Genomic DNA, 16573 nt, shown 5'->3' with positions numbered 1-16573 from the left:
GTCCACCTGCAGGATTCAAGGCCATCTGCCACTGACAGAAACATGACCTGAAGCTGTAAAGCAAAACCAGGCGCCAAACATTAAGAACACAAGATCATGGTGCCCTCACTTCTGCATGAAGCTTAAAGATTCGCGTGCAATACAGTGCTACCTACTTATAGTGCCTGTACTCATCCATTGTTTCCTCCTATTTTTATTCACTAGTGGGAGTTGTCCGTGCCTCTCCAGTAACACTCACAACAGAGGCACGTCGCTACCAGCCCAGAAGATCTCCACTATTCCCAAGCATAGTGTTTCAGCATCACTCTGTGTCCTCTCATTAGCTGTGAACGAGTTGATTTTTTACATACAAATGACATCCCTCTACCAATCACAAATTGTATGTCTCTGAGTGCCTCAAAATAAAAATTGACGGCTAACTTACAATGGTGCAATTACTGTACAGGTTGGGGCGTTGCCTCCATTGTCAGCTATTGTTAATGAACCATAAATATCACCCTGCCCCGTGTGAAACCACCTTTCCAATAGCCATACCAGACTTTCAGAACACATTCTGGCCAATTCATGGGAAGAGTTCATACTGTCACTCTTTAACCCTCCTTGGATAAGTAGCAGTTGGCAAGAAGAAGTTGTGTCGAAGCCGTACCGCGCTCTGACGTGCAGCGCACTGCTGGACTTACTCATTGGACCTATTTGCTTTATATTGGACACCAGACCCTGCCCCCGACCCCGCCGCAAGCCTCTGCCTGCACCGATTGGAACGAACTTGTTTCAAAACACACAAGCAGGCGCACCGCGTGTGCACCGAAGTGTGTCTAAGTGTGCTGGGCTGTTTGGCTGGACTCGCTCTTTAACCCTCCTCGGATAAGTAGCAGTCGGCAAGAAGAAGTTGTGTTGAAGCCGCCCCACGCTCTGATGTGTGGCGCACTGCTGGACTTACTCATTGGACCTATTTGCTTTCTATTGGACACCAGTTACTTTTTGTGTACAGTGCAATCCCCAAGTGAGAACTACCGTGCCGTGCACTTCGTGCACGGCAGCTACTGTCTCCCACCTTACTTCATTACGGGCTCCTGATTCCTCTCTTCTCTTTCAGACCCTGGCCCAACCCTGCCACAAGCCCTGCCCACTACCCGCACCGATTGGAGCTAACTTGTTTCAAAACACACAAGCACGCGCACCAAAGTGTGTCTAAGTGTGCTGGGCTGTTTGCTGTTCGGCGGGTCGGCAGGGTGCAGGTGAAGCTTTGAGTGTTCGGATAGGAGCATTTTGTACATTATATTAAATGCAAGTAATTGCCTTTGCATCTAATTGCTTTGTTGGATTGCTGAACTGAAAATCTGCCCCATTTTTACCTTTTCTTGTATTAGAACGCCTATATTTTACAGGCTGCTTTAGATGTTTTCCATTAGGTACTGTTGAATTGGGCACTTAGATACATCCATCCAAACTTAAGTACCTGGGGGACAGTGGTGTATCAATTAATTAGCAAATTATCAGTGTAAACAAGGGTTTGAAAAATGGTTGGCAGTTTGCGTAGTGGCAAAAGTCTTGCTGATGGTAATGCACAAACAGCGTTGAATGCAACAAATCCTGTTTTAATACATGACTCTGGTGCAGAATTGAACATCATTGCACTAAAGATATCAGTGTACGATGATCGTACTACCGATATGAATGACTTGAGTCCACCTTTGTGCCATCTTCACTTGGACTCCCCAACTTGTTTACCCATTACCTACTCCCCATGACCCTATGCGATCTGTCATTTCTTCCTTCCGCCTCTCCCCCTTCCCCCCTTGCCCTCTACTCCTCTCCCTTCTCCTCTCCTCGCTCCTCCTGATGCCTAGCCCCCTCCACCATCCTCTCCCCCGCTCTCCTAGTCACCCTCCTTCCCTCTCTCACCGCCCTCACCTTCTCTATCCTCCCACTTCCAACCATGCTGCCCACATCAATACTGCTCTCTGGAACGCCAGATCCATCTGTAATAAAACCGCGGCAACACTCGATCTATTCTTTCGTCTTAACCTTCATTTCCTCTGCCTAACTGAAACCTGGATTCCCCCTCATAATACCTCTGTTGCAGCTTCCCTAATGACTTATTCCTCCTCTTTCCTCCATACTCCACGCCACTCTGGCCGCGGTGGAGGTGTCGTTCTCCTGTATAACCCCAAATACACCTCCTCCTCCTTATCCCCATCTCTTCCCTCCTTCCCTTCCTTTGAATTCCTCTACAAATCATTCTCCTCTCCCGACCCTATTTCCTTCCTGATCATCTATCGTCCCCCTGGCCCTCTCTCCTCCTTCTTCGAAGACCTAGATCACCTCCTTTCACTTATTTCTCCCTCCCCCTCCCCTCTAACTGTGCTTGGCGACTTTAGCATCCATCTTCCTTCTCCCCCCCAATCTTCTCCCCTCCTCTCTATCCTTGACTCCTACCTCCTCCCCCCCTTCCTTCCTCCCCTACTCAATCCTCTGGTTCCACTCTTGACCTCATCTTCAACTCCTCCTATCCCTCCTCCCCTGTCTCCTCTCTCCCTGTCTATCTCTCTGACCACGCATTACTCTCGTTCTCCCTTTCTCCTCGCTCTTCTTCCACTATTAATAATCCCTCAGTTCCAATCTACTCATGTCGTGACCTGCGTGATTTCGACACTACCCTCTTCTCTGACACCTGCTCTTCGTCTCTTCCATCTCGCCATGACTTTGCACTACTCTCTCCTGATGATGCTCTCTCTTCCCTCTCATCTTCCATCTCCACTGCCCTTGACCATCTCTATCCCCTTTCTCTCTTCTGTCCCACTCAGAAACCTCCTCAACCCTGGTTTACCTCCCATCTTCGTTCTATGCAGCGCCTTCTCAGGCGCCATGAAAGACTTTGGCTCAAAACTCCCTCGCTCTCTAATCAAACCTCCTACTTCTCCTACCATGCACTTTACAACTCTTGCCTTGCTACGGCCAAATCCACCTACTACTCTAACCTTCTACAGTCTCAAGCCTCACAACCTCGTCAGATTTTTCAAACTCTTTCCCGCCTCCTCTCTCCTCCCTCTCCTGACCCCTCATCTAATTCCACACTTTCTCCCTCTGACTTCGCCAACTACTTTTCCTCCAAAATCATCACACTCAGACAAAAAATTAACTTCCTCTCTGACTCCCTCTCTTCTCCTCCCCCCTCTCCTCCTTCTTCCAGCATGTCTGTTTTCTCATCTGTTTTCCCTTCCGAAGTATCCTCCCTTCTATCCAAAGCCCACCCCACAGCCGCCCCCTCTCACCCTCTCCCCTCCGTTCTCATCCCAAAAATGTACCCTCTTCTTATCCCTTACCTTACAACTTTCTTCAACTCCTGCCTCTCCTCATCTATCTTTCCCTCTGCTTTCAAACATGCAACAATCATTCCTATTCTTAAGAAACCCTCTCTGATCCACTGCTCACTGCCAGCTACAGACCTATCTCTCTTCTGCCTTTCCTTTCTAAACTCCTTGAATGCCTCGCCTACTCTCAGCTCTCTTCCTTTGTCTCGTCTTCCTCTCTCCCTCCTCCTTTCCAATCTGGCTTCCGTCCCAAACATTCCACTGAAACTGCTCTCACCTCGATTCTCGACTCGCTTCTCTCTGCTTGCCATGCGAAGCAATCCTCCATACTTATTCTCCTTGATCTCTCTGCCGCTTTTGACACTGTCGATCATCCTCTCCTGCTCCACACTCTCTCCTCCTTCGGGTTCAAAGGCCCTGTTCTAAAATGGCTCTCCTCTTACCTTTCCTCTCGTTCCTTTGCTGTTTCATGGGGAGGCCAGACCTCTCCTTCCTTCCCTCTGATTTACGGTGTTCCTCAAGGCTCTGTACTTGGCCCTTTCCTCTTCTCTCGCCATACCTCCCTCATTGCCCCTGCCATCTCCTCTTTTGGCATCTCCCATCATTTCTATGCGGATGACACCCAACTCTTTCTCTCTTTCTCCTCCTTCACACCTGACCTCCACCTTAAACTATCCTCTTGTCTCACAGCCATCAAGAACTGGATGTCCTCACGCTTTCTCTCACTTAACATGGATAAAACTGAAGTCCTTTTCTTCCCCTCTAACTCTCTTCCCCCTCCCTCTCCTCCCCGTGTATCCACTTTCCTCTTTCCAATCTCCCTATCTCCACTCATGCTCGCAACCTAGGTGTTCTTTTTGACTCTTCTCTCACCTTCTCACAACACATTTCGCAAACCTCCCGCTTCTGCAGATACCAACTTTACAATATTCGCAAAATCTGTCCCTCTCTCACATTCCATGCTACCAAGCTCCTAATCTCCTCACTCATCTTTTCCCGCCTCCTCTGCTGCTCCTCTATAATTTTCGGTCTTCCCTCATCTCAGCTTGTCCCTCTTAAATCTATAGACCACTCTGCCATTCGAACCCTCTGTCTCCTTACCTCCCGTGACTCCATTTCCTCTTCGCTCTCTCGACTAGGCTGGCTACCTTTCCACCTACAACTAAAATTCCACTTTCTCTGCCTTGTTTTTAAATCCCTTCATGGTCTTGCCCCTCCTTATCTCTCCTCCCTTCTCTCCTTCTACTCCCCCTCTCGCTCCCTTCGTTCTGCTGATCACTTCCTGCTCTCTGTACCTCCTTCCCCTTGCGCTTCCTCCCGGTTCCGCTCTTTCTAACTTCTTGCTCCTCTGCATTGGAACTCTCTCCCCCTCTCAATCCGCTCTTCCACTACCCCCACTCATTTCGCACTTCCATTAATCCTTCCTCCTACATTCCCCACCTTGAAGCCCCCCCTGCCCTCTCTACTCCCCCCGTCTTTCCCCTCTTCTAATCCCTCCCCTCCCTTTCCACCTTCCCTTTTCTATTTTACACTCTCTCTCCCTTCCTTCTACTCTCACTCAATCCTTCCCCGCCCCTCCCTTCACTCTCCTGTTCGCACTCCACTTCTCCCCCCTCTCAGTCAATTGCTCTTTGCACTGTTTTGTTGTTGAATGATTCAAGTTGCCACTTTACTCACATTGTTATTTGTTGTTATTACTCTGTATTTTGTTGTTCCATTGTACAGCGCCTTGGTGTAAAGCGCTCTATAAATAAATAAATCAATCAATCAATCAATCAATAAATAATATTCCATACAGCATGCAATCATTGATTACCGAACCCAATAATGCCACAAATGAGCAACTCCTTTTTTGTATGCCTAATGATTCTGCAGATGACATTGATGAGAGTAAAGTTATGTATAAAATAAATTCTAATACTGTAACACTACAAAATGAGCCAGAGTTCATCCACATAGCTTTAAATCATACTGACACTCAGTCGGTGCTACCAAACATCATTTTGGATGTTTCTTTCATGGCACCTGCACTTGTTAGCGAATGGGGAAAAACGTTGCAGAATCTCTCTCACACCTCAATCACCGATTGAATTTTTACCCGCTGAAGTTGAAATAATATTTCTACATAACATACAAGAGGGCTTGATAAACATCATCATGAAAGATCAATGAGACCCTTGTGTAGCTCTCGCATAACTAACAATGGGAAAATTGGTAAAGGGGCTAATTCTGAACCTGACCCTCATATGAACAAAACATTTGATGAAGATATTTGTCATGAGGAAAGGGTTGGCTCTTACTCAGATAAAATTGCTGAACCCCAGTTTCAGGATCAAAAAGATGACGAAGATGTTTCGAACTTTCCTGTGATTACATCTCTACTAAACTTGTTAGATAAGGGCCATGATTTAACCCACATGCACATTAACTCCCTTAAGGAAGGGATGATGGCCCTATCTAATAAAATATCTATAATTGAGGGTATTTTGTTGACCCAATCAGCTGGACAATTAGAAAGACAGGGTCTAGTTGATGCATGTTTATTAAAAGCACTAACTTCCACTGAACAGAGGGGCAGGAATCAATATACTCAAACAACTGATCCTGCTCACCCAACGACTCATGACTCATGCACTTATGCTAGAGCTGTTGCGGAAGGCTTAAAGGAGGTGTGTCCTCCAAAAGAGCCATAAGTAACAACTGAAATAATGGCTGTAGTTAAGGAAAACTCCCTGAAACGGGATGATGTATTTTGCTTTCTTACAAGACAGCACTTAGACTTCAAATATGGTGGTGGGAGATTAAGTGAATATGCTGGTGCAATTGGCTCTCTGGCAAATTCAAAGGAGATATCTGTTGTAGGTGGAAAAAGGACAGAGCCACTTTAAGAGGGGAGCTCGAGACTATGGGAGGGAGCGGGAAGCAGGAGTAAAGGGAGGGGCAAGTGAAGAGGGAAATCAGTTACGAGGTAGATGTAATAAAGGAAGGTTGAAGGGAAAATGGCTCTGTGTTTCTATGAGGTGCATGGATGATGACGAGTATTGAGTGCCACCTCAACAATATCACCTAATAGTCCATCTCCACTCGTGAATGTTATCAAGAAAGCGGAAGTGGAACAAATAAGATGTGGCTCTCAAATTGCCTTAAACTTGGCCAAATTGAGTGAAAAGGATGAAGAAAAGAACAATGGGTGTGAGGATAGTGATCCCGAAGGAAAGCAGACGATTTATTTGTCTCGAAAAATGAAGCGTGCTCATGTCACGGCCTTAAAAAAGGGAAAATAAAATTTAAAAAAAGAATTGTAGCGCACAAGTAATGTCTGGTAATAAAAAAGCTACTAAGAAAAACAACAACAAAAAATATTGAGAAAAATGATGAAGAACCAAATGCTGGTCTATCTATTGATTCTTCTATGGCATCCTCAAATGAGCCAAGGATTCACCTGACCCAACTGAATGATGAATCTAAGGCTGTCTTAAATGTGGGTGCACCCAGTGGGACACAGCATGAAACAAAAAAAAAAGGGCAGCAATAAGATGCGATCTCAAGATGGTCGGCGGGAGGGTGAGCAAGTTAATGCAGGACCTTTGACACAAGGTCGCTTATTGACTTTTTATCCCCTTACCGAAAAAAAAAAAACGACTGTAAAGGCCTTGGAGAGGGTAGGAATTCCTATGTCTGACATGGGTGCAGTGCCTAAACAAAAAAATCTGTGCCCCCTGAATGTTAAAGCTAAATCCACAAGTAACATGACTAATTCTGCAGCCCCAGTTAATAGTGAAAATCAAGGCATGCCACCTGACCACGGTAATGTAAACAACGAGTGCACGGGGGTGTACGACGCAGAGGTAATTGGAGTGGATAGTGCTAAGGCCATCAATGACAAGATGTCCCACTCTCGAGCTAGTTCTGAACAAGATGAAACCGAATATTCCTTCAATAGGGACACGAGGTATATTTTGGGCTGGTCTAGTGATCAGTCTATAAATGGCAAACAGACATTGAACAGATAATTTCTGTTTAACATTTTTAAGGGTAGTCCTCAGTTGAGGACCCTCCACTCAGACGATATTGAGTGGCTGAGATTGGCTAATCACAATAACCTAAGAATGATCTGTGCACCACAATCTGTAATAATACTTAGGTTATTGTGGGAACATAGGGAAGACTTTGACTCGCGTGGCCTAACATTACGCCTCTTTAGGACTATTGAGGAGGCTGGTGTGTTCTTAAACGAAGTTTCCAAAACGGATGAATCAATAGGGGCATCATCAACTAACCTTCAGGGTGTCCCTGCTCAAACTGCTGATCTTATATCTAAAATCTCAGAAATGGTGGGGGCAACTTCTAACATCACATGGTTAGCCTCTCTAATGACCTCTATCCTTGAATTCTCAAATATACAATATAAATCATAGACATGTGCTGTTATCGACTCTATTCAACAGGGTTGTAAAATTCTATCTTGGAACAGCTGTGGAAAAAATAATTTAGAGCAATGGCCATCAAGTTATGCAAAAATGGGTTCACCAACGATTTCATTAATACAGGAAACTATGTGTGTCGGAGAGCTCAATATTGGTGGGTTCTCAATTTTGTGTTTGCCTGCAGTCAAGTGCTCAACTGGTCGTCCTTGCGGGGGAATTGTGATACCTGTTAAAAATGCTATGAATCATAAATTCAAGGTTGTTTATTTGAAAAATGGCATGTTGGCTATTGAGTTTCTCTCAAGTGGTTTGTCGACTTGTGTGTTCTTAGTTGTATGCATTTATTTTAACCCTGGAAACACCTCCATAGATGCCGCATTTGACACCATGGATGACATACTAGAAGAGGCAATGAGTCACAATCCGAACTATATGATTGTTGTTGGGGGCGACTTTAATGCTGTATGTTCACCATCTATGTCTGCTCATAAAAACAAACAAATGTCTCCTAGCAGCTCTACAATTACCATGGGGAAGCGCTTGGTAGCTTATTTAAAGGAATGGAATTTACAAGTGGTAAACTATGAAGCTGGGCCTCATAGAGGGACTTAGTCGAGGGGGCCCCTAACTTCATACATAGATTACTTTTTTGTTTCTACCTCACTAATCACTATGGTCAACAATGTGTTAATTATTGAAGATACACAGAGTGATCATAATCTGATTAGTATCAGCATCAGATGTGAATTGGCAATCTTAAATATAGAAGCCGCTTTGGGATTGGTGACCCTTCATCGTCTGCAGACCTCGGTTGGTTGGCATCCAAAAATGTGTGGAGAACTATCCTACCAGGTCCACAGAGATGTAATTTAGGTGCCCCACTCTCAAAATGTGTCTATTAATGCTCACATGAGAGAAGAATGGAATACTCATATAATTAAAGAGCATATGGAATATCTTACGCAAAGAGTGCCATTGTACAAATCAAATGTCTCTAGAGGATATATTCTTGAAATTGCCAAAATCAAACGGGAAAAAAAATCGTTTTTTAAGAGCATTAAGTCGGCTGTCATTAAACTATGCCAATTATTATGATGCCAAAAAATTGATAAAATTAAAATATAGCTGCATGCTAAAAATGATAAAAATGAATTCTCATCTACATGCCAATCAAAAAATGATGAAGCATATCCTTACAAAAAATACTAGAAATATTTGGGCAATATTGAATAATAAAAAAGGGCTCGCAGCGCACGACTAAGGATTCCCGATTTCAGCACCTACATGGCAGGAAAACATTAAAAATAAGTACAGTCTCCCCCCTCAATTCCAACACTTTGATTCTGGAATAATATACCACAAATGTAATGAATGTATATTCTTCTCTTTGGAGGAAATCATTGATGCAATCAAATCACTAAATTCCTCAAAGGCGGCCGGGCCTGATGGCTTGCCTGCTTGCATTTTCAAAGATGACCCCTATTTTTGGGTGCCATTCTCTATACCAAATTCTCTTATATCCTGGCGACCAATATAATCGCAAGGTCATGGCAAAATTCCATTATTATTCCAATATACAGAAAGGGAACCCAATGTTGCCTTCCAACTTTCGACCTATAGCACTTATGGATGCCTCAGAAAAAGTATTCTCCATCATTTTACTGCAGCGCCTACAAACCTTTATAGAAACAAAGACCATCTATTCAAAATTTCAAACTGTGTTTCGCAAAAACATGGGTACCTCCCTAAATGCATTCATTATCTCACATATTCTTGCGCAATCTAAAACACCCGACACTGGTGCAATTGATACAGTCATAAGAGAAGCATTATGGACCAAATTATTAAATTTGGGGTTTCCTAAAAGGATGGTGCAATTGATTGCTTTGCTACATAATCGTACAACTTTTCAAATTAGAATATCCAAATCTGGTGCACTCACAATTCCCATTGACACTGAAACTGGGGTTAAACAAGGATACAACTTGGCCGCCACATTGTTTAATTTATATCTTTGCGATATGGGAAAGCTATGGAATGAGACTGGCATGTATCCCGTGAAAATTGGGGATTTAAAAACATCATGGCTATGTTTTGCATATTACATCATACTGATTGATCGAACCCCTAGTGGATTACAATTGAAACTGAATCAATTTTCCAAATTGGCTGCATTACATAACCTGTTGCCTAACTCTTCTAAATCGCAAATTGTCATCTTTCGCAATTATAAAAAAATTAAATCATACACTTGGCAACTGGATGGAAATGAAATAGAATGTGCAAGAACAATTTGCTATCTTGGTTACCCCTTAAATGACCAATATTCCAAAAAATGTTGGGAATTACATTTGAAAACGAAGGTGCGTCCTTTGGCATCCATGATGAAGGTGATAATCGGAAAATATTGTGAGTTTTCCTTAATACCGCTTATTGAGTTTTACTTGCTGAAAGTGGAACCAATCCTTCTATATGGATTGGAAATGTGCCTTCTGGATATGGGTGCAACCCTAAATTATATACAGGGCGACCTATGGAAACGCACTTTGGGATTATCTCCATCGGTCCCAAACTCACTCATCAGACATGAAATGGGTTTGTCATCTCCAGCAGCGAGATGGTCATGGTGGAAACTGTCAAGATATGCAGATATTAAGCCACCTTATCATAATTCTCTCTTTTTTTATCTAAATGGGATACTTGACACTCGAAAACTTAAATCCTTGGATAGATTTGATATCGAAATGAAAAGCATTTTAGATGACATTGACTGTTCTATTTCCGACCTACCTTGCGCCTGCCAAAAGTCAAGCGCAATCTATATGATCGTGATTGGTCTGCAACTTTGGATTGCAATAATAAATATATGACATATTTGAAATATGCGAAAAGACCAAGGAAGAGAGAGCTGAGATCTTCTTACATTTCTCAATGCCCATCTAGAAAGATACGTCAAGTATATATGCAGTTTAAATTAAATAAGTGTCACACACTTGAGAGAATCCAACAATGGAAAAAAACTATAGTGTACTAATTAATTTTACTTGTCGGTTCTGTGATTGTTAAACGGCTGAAATCCTGAAACATCTTGTGCTTGATTGTACCTTCTTTGAAGATGACAGAAACAATTATTTGGGGATATATGCTCCGAAAGATAGTGACATCTCTAAATCTTCCTTTTGGGAAAGATGTATGCATGGAGGGAGCTTGTCTCTGATACTCTCTTTAGTACGCATCTTGGGGAAAATCGAAAATGCATTATCAATCGAAAATGAAGCATTATTTACCGGAGGTCGAAATATTGTATAAAAGCCTTACAAAATGAATCTAATTAATGTTGTTTTGCAAAATTCCACATCTGATTTAACTTTGGTTTTATGATCTAATTTGGAAAAGAAAAATTGATTTAAGCAAATTGATGGCTGATGAATATTATTGTAACAATGGAATTAAAAGTTTTTTTTAAGAAATGTATTTGGATTTTAACAGTAATTGCTTTTATTAATCTCTGTTTTCTTATTGTGCATGAGAATGACAATGTTGTAAAAGTTTTCTTATGTAAAACTAAACACAACTTTAAATAAAAAAAAATTAAAAAAAAACTGGGGGACCTGAACCTATGAGCAGCAGATGACACCCTCCAACAAAAAAAATCAAAGAGCTATGAAGTTCAAGGCAGTCGGGTTTTAATCTAGCTGGTTGAGAAACCAACCTACTTAGAAAGTCACACCATTCTCCCTGATGCCAAGACTTCAGGTCAAAGGCTACCAAGCTCGCTCCTGAACAGATCATGTGCTGGTCAATTTCTTCACTGTTCAGAAGCTGGGACCACAAACTAAACTGCCATCCACATATGACATTAGTGCTCAAGAATGAATTGTACCTATAGACACCCCGACACCTGCTCTCAGAACCCTTCCTGGCCGTGGAAGACACAACACTATAAGCCACACAGGAATACTCACCTACATTGATAGAAAGTTCTCGAACGCCCCTCAATATTCAGAAACTCGTCCGCAATCACATAATCATGAATCTAATGAAATGCCCGGGCAGGCACCTGGAATAACAGTGGAAAACAACAACAGCAAAACGTCCTGATTGTTAGAAAGAACGTTGATAGCATTTCCGAAGCTTCAAACTACCTTGTCCTATGACACAAATTGTCCACTACCAGGCTTTCCTCAAAGAGACTGAAATTCACCAAGTAATTGTTTCATATCTACAAGGTCTTGGCACCCCAAATACTAGGTTGGTCTTCAAAAGGACAGAGTATTATTAATGATCAGAAGCTGAGATTCTGCTTTCTGAGCAAGTAAACCATGCAGACAAACTGGCTGGTCCCTGAGTGCCTGGAGACCAACTCCATTGGTGACTGTGCGCTATATAAATACCTTTAACATTAACATTAACATCCCATGTTGCACGGATCTATTAATTACAACACAATGAAATGCCATTCTGAATAATGGACTCCAACACGTGTGCCTGCACTGATGGTCACTCCACCTTCTGTATCGTCAACTTTAAAATGGGCATGTCAAGGCAGATATAATAGATCCATTTAAGTAATTCACAGTACAGGGATATATTAAACTCTAAAGAAAACAGAACTAACTGTCCCATGTTTGGTCTGAAGCACCATTTGAAGGGCATCCATCTGGTCCAGCCACCCTTCGTTTGCTAGACCTTCAGGTTACCCCTGAAATTGTTCTCAATTTTAAAACACATCTCGATCCCTACGGTCGTCATAACAAACTACTTCTCAACCCAGGTGACTATAAAAACATGATGCTGAGGCCTAATTCTCAAGATAGAGGTCTCCACTACCTAGAAAGGATGATGCACAATGGACTCGTGTTTGATATCCTTAAAACCTGGGGAGCCCTTAACTTTTCTGCTTGGCATATGACATGGATCCCCGTCCCCAGTCCTCCTAAACTGTTGCCTCCAGTCCATTCATAGTATATTTGGTTGATCATGCTCCAAACACTGGCCCGTCCCTGCTGATCATGGCATGGCTCCTGACAAAAGGAGAGTGGCCATACTCCGGAGAACTCACTCTTCATATCGGCCTTTAAAATATTGTCCTCAGTTTTCAAATGTGAGGTCTCATCACCTTTTACATTTCAACAAACAACTACTTTTTCCTGATTCCCCCCAACCCCATTTTTCGAGCATCTCCTCAACTACACAGAGCTGCGAAGGAAGTAATACAAAAGAACGTATGCATGCGTGGGGCTCCTAATCAATGACCCTACCTACATTGAGCTCTGTGATTTGCACCATGTGGCACTTATTCCTGTTTGTGCGTATTTATAACGCACGTAAATACCCAAAGGTTTCTAAGCGCGGACCAGGGGATCGAAACCCGTGTTGCTTCGTGTCGTCTTGTTTCCAAAGAGAGCATGTTGCCACTGAGCTATCCTCCCGGGACAACTTATGCAGATTTATCCCCATACTCAAACCAGTCTCTGGTTGCAACAACACCACGAACATGTACAAGTTGGTCTCCGCATTATGCATGTGTAAAACATGTGAAATGGTAAAAAAAACAGTTGAATGGAGAGCATTTCTTCATATCAGAAGACCATACGCTCTGTGGTGACAAACCCGGTTCGTGGTACATTGCATTCATGTTTTTTTTCCAAGTAAACGTACATTTAATCAAAAAGAACAGCATCCTGTCTTCCAATTAATCAGTTTTCTAAACCCTGAAGTTAGTTCCAGCAATTAATTATCAGAGGTCATTATAAGGCATGTATACTGAGCACGTAGTAACTATGCACAAAACAATTATCCAGTGCTTAGTCAGCTCTGACCGCATTTCTAGAGACCTTACACAGCTGCCCTGCATCAGAGATCCCCCACGTTGCGCCATTCTGTGTATAATACGGTCCAATGCAGTACATGGGGTCGTAGAGCAAAGGCCCTACTAGAGTGCACAAGAGACATTTTAAAGGTGCAGACGAAATGGGTAGTTCAAGTCTCGGATAAACCGAATAAATAACAAAAGATAGAAAATCAAATTTAACTGCTTGTGAAGACAGGCATTTAATCCGCTGACTTCATTAAGGACTGAGCCTCGGAAATACGACAGTCAACGAGATTACGTCCTGATAGAGTGGTCCAGAGAGAGTTGGCGCCTGTTTTGTGTGCTTTTGTTGGCACTTACCGTTTTATTACATCGACTTGCTTCCTGCGTTTTTCGTTCTTTTCTTTCAAATACGCCATGTTCGTTTCATTCCTCATGCGGTCGTTTTCCCGGGCGATATCAGATGCATTCTGTATCACAAGTCCGTCATACGCCTTCATCCCCATGTCTTCGATGTACTGCAGAAAAGTCCCAAGAGCATCTTCGTCCTGATTGGACCCCATCATCTTTCAAAGGATAATGAAAGAAGGAACGTCTCTCTGCAAGTAAGAAAAGACATCATATCTACTTAATTGCAGCTCATGCCTGAGTTGTTTGTTCAACTTTTCATCATTGGGAATGCCGGTTTATCCTGATTTGCTGTCCATTTTCTTTCTCATAAATGGCATCAATGTGCTTCTGTTGAATGAGTTTACAATGATTATCCTGCTGGCACAAACTATTAAGCAAAATGATCGAGAGAAACAAGTCAGTGGATAACTTGTCACCTTCAAACAACAGCAAGGTGCTTCCTAACTATAAATAAACAAACATTTTAACAAACGAGATTTTGTTATTAAATCAGGTTAAAAATTATGCATACACCATTGCAACAAAAACGTGAAATAAAATGAATGACAGGTAAATGGTATAGATTATTTGCACCTGAACAATAGGTAATCGTCATTCATTTGCAAACCAGGGCAGGTTGACAGCCAAGTGAGATGGAATGGGAGTAAGAAAGTGGTGCCCCTGTGTTATAGTTTTTTTTTCTCTTTCGGTCAGTCAGTGGAATCATTTATATATTGCCTACACTCACTGGTCGCATAGCCCGTAGAACATACACCTAACATCTACAGCAGGGCTCTGCAACCTTTTTCTCTCCAGATGTTTTGAACAACTCCCATAATCCCTTCTCATTGACAATGTGCACTAGTACGGATGGGATTTGTAGTCCAAAACATCTGGAGAGACAAAGGTTGAAGACTTCTGCTCCATCTGAACAGTTACTGCTTTAACAGTGGCTTGGACGTAGAACAAGCTTAAGTTGTCATGGACAAAAATGTGTAATTTACCACAAATCATGTGCTCCAAGAATGAGTCTTACCTCTTCTAGCCTGATACATTTTTAAGGATGAATAGTCTGTGATCATCCATAGACCAAAGATTTCATCATAAAATATACTGGGTGATGCTGTCCATTGATGACATATGAAAGGAGGAAAAGAGTTTCAAGCTGTATGTTCGACTATGATGGAAGCCACACCTGTTTCCTGTGAACAGTTTGTACACGATCATTTTTCTTACATATTGAAAGCAAACAGTTTCGAGACACCGGGAGTCTGCTAATGGGTTTCATTGAAGTAACCCCCAGGAGTGCACTGCATTAGTCCGACTGACTAGTCACTAAGGATACTGCTACAACTTTACACTTGTCCAGGGGCATGAATGGACACATCCTCTATATCCACCTGATATTAAACAAAGTATCCCCTACATGACAAGTTTTCCAAAAATTAGGGGGGAGACGGAGTGTGAGGAGAGATTCCGTCTTAGTGTTACGAGGCTCTTTCCCTCCCACATCTTTCCCTGGCTCAGATTAATGAATGAATCTTCAGTAGTGCGCTTAACACCAGAGACAAGTCTCTCAGCAAGGGACCAGGATTCAAACCTGTGTTTCTCTGCATTGTCTTCCTTCCAAGACAAACGATTTGACCCCAAGCTCTCCACCCGGCCCAGGTGAAGATGAAGCCAGCTAGAATTCATCCAGGCTATGTCATTTAGGCATCATAAATGAACAGTCTGTAGTTCTGGAATGGTGACTATGGTTGTAAAAAGCGGTGGAACTGTTAACAGTAAAACATGACAGTAGTGAGACGCTGCTCCCAACTATTTCCGTTCACTTTGATCACGGATTGCAAGTTTCAGGAGCAAATGTGTGCAGACAAAGCAGCAGAGAATTCTCTTAAGTGTGGGCAGTATGGAGGATTGAGGGTTGAGGTTCATCTCCCCATACACATGCACACACATGCCCCAAATTAAGATGCTCACATTACCAAGACTATCTGTTATTCAATTCATGCACAGCCACAAACATTGCTCATGTATTCATCCCCATAAGAAAGGTTGAATGCCAAGATGGGTGGGAAATTACTCTGTCTGGAAGCCTTGTTTTTTAATTTGTATTGAATATTAAAATGATGAGGGTAATCCATCTTAGAAAGAGTGGTCTTCAAATCAGACCAGTTTTATTAAACCTTTATGCCAAAAGCATAGTGCCCACTGCATCAGTCTATTGAAATTGGTAATGCCTAATCGTCAGTGGCACAAGGGAGGTTCAAAGGCCACACTTGCTTTCTTCACATGTGCTCGGAAACCATGTGTCTCCATAAAGAGGCTGCATTTAACATCTGCACCTCTGATGCAAAAAGCTCATCATTTTGGCCCTATAAGTCTGGTGGCAGACTACACTGTAAGGATAAGCCTTACTTGGCTTTGGTATGATGACTGATGTATGCAACATTATTAAAGTCACATCAAATTGGTATCACAAAAATGTAAACCATGTAAGCTCAGGTCAGCTATGGAAAGGGTAAGTTGATTCATGGCTCGCCTGACTGTCTCTACTTCAGAAAGTGGGTCAAATGTCAGGAATCACCTCCTTTCAAGCACATGACCTCTCACCAGGACTTCTCCTG

General features: G+C 42.6%; 1 protein-coding gene across 2 annotated transcripts in view; it reads right to left on the bottom strand.

The window, feature by feature from the left end:
• NYAP2 (neuronal tyrosine-phosphorylated phosphoinositide-3-kinase adaptor 2) overlaps positions 1–16573 on the bottom strand; it is a 1523268-nt gene that overhangs the window by 1407937 nt on the left and 98758 nt on the right. For both annotated transcript variants that reach the window (XM_069618180.1, XM_069618181.1), the window contains exon 2: positions 13917–14155. In XM_069618180.1, the coding sequence (XP_069474281.1) occupies positions 13917–14122 (206 nt within the window). In that variant the 5' untranslated portion in view covers positions 14123–14155. The remainder of the gene's footprint in view (positions 1–13916; positions 14156–16573) is intronic.

This window comes from Ambystoma mexicanum, chromosome 10 (genome assembly GCF_040938575.1).
Source record: "Ambystoma mexicanum isolate Mex_15411 chromosome 10, UKY_AmexF1_1, whole genome shotgun sequence".
NCBI lineage: Eukaryota > Metazoa > Chordata > Amphibia > Caudata > Ambystomatidae > Ambystoma > Ambystoma mexicanum.
Note: the sequence above shows the minus strand (reverse complement) of the source record. Positions and strands in the feature narration are given on the sequence as shown.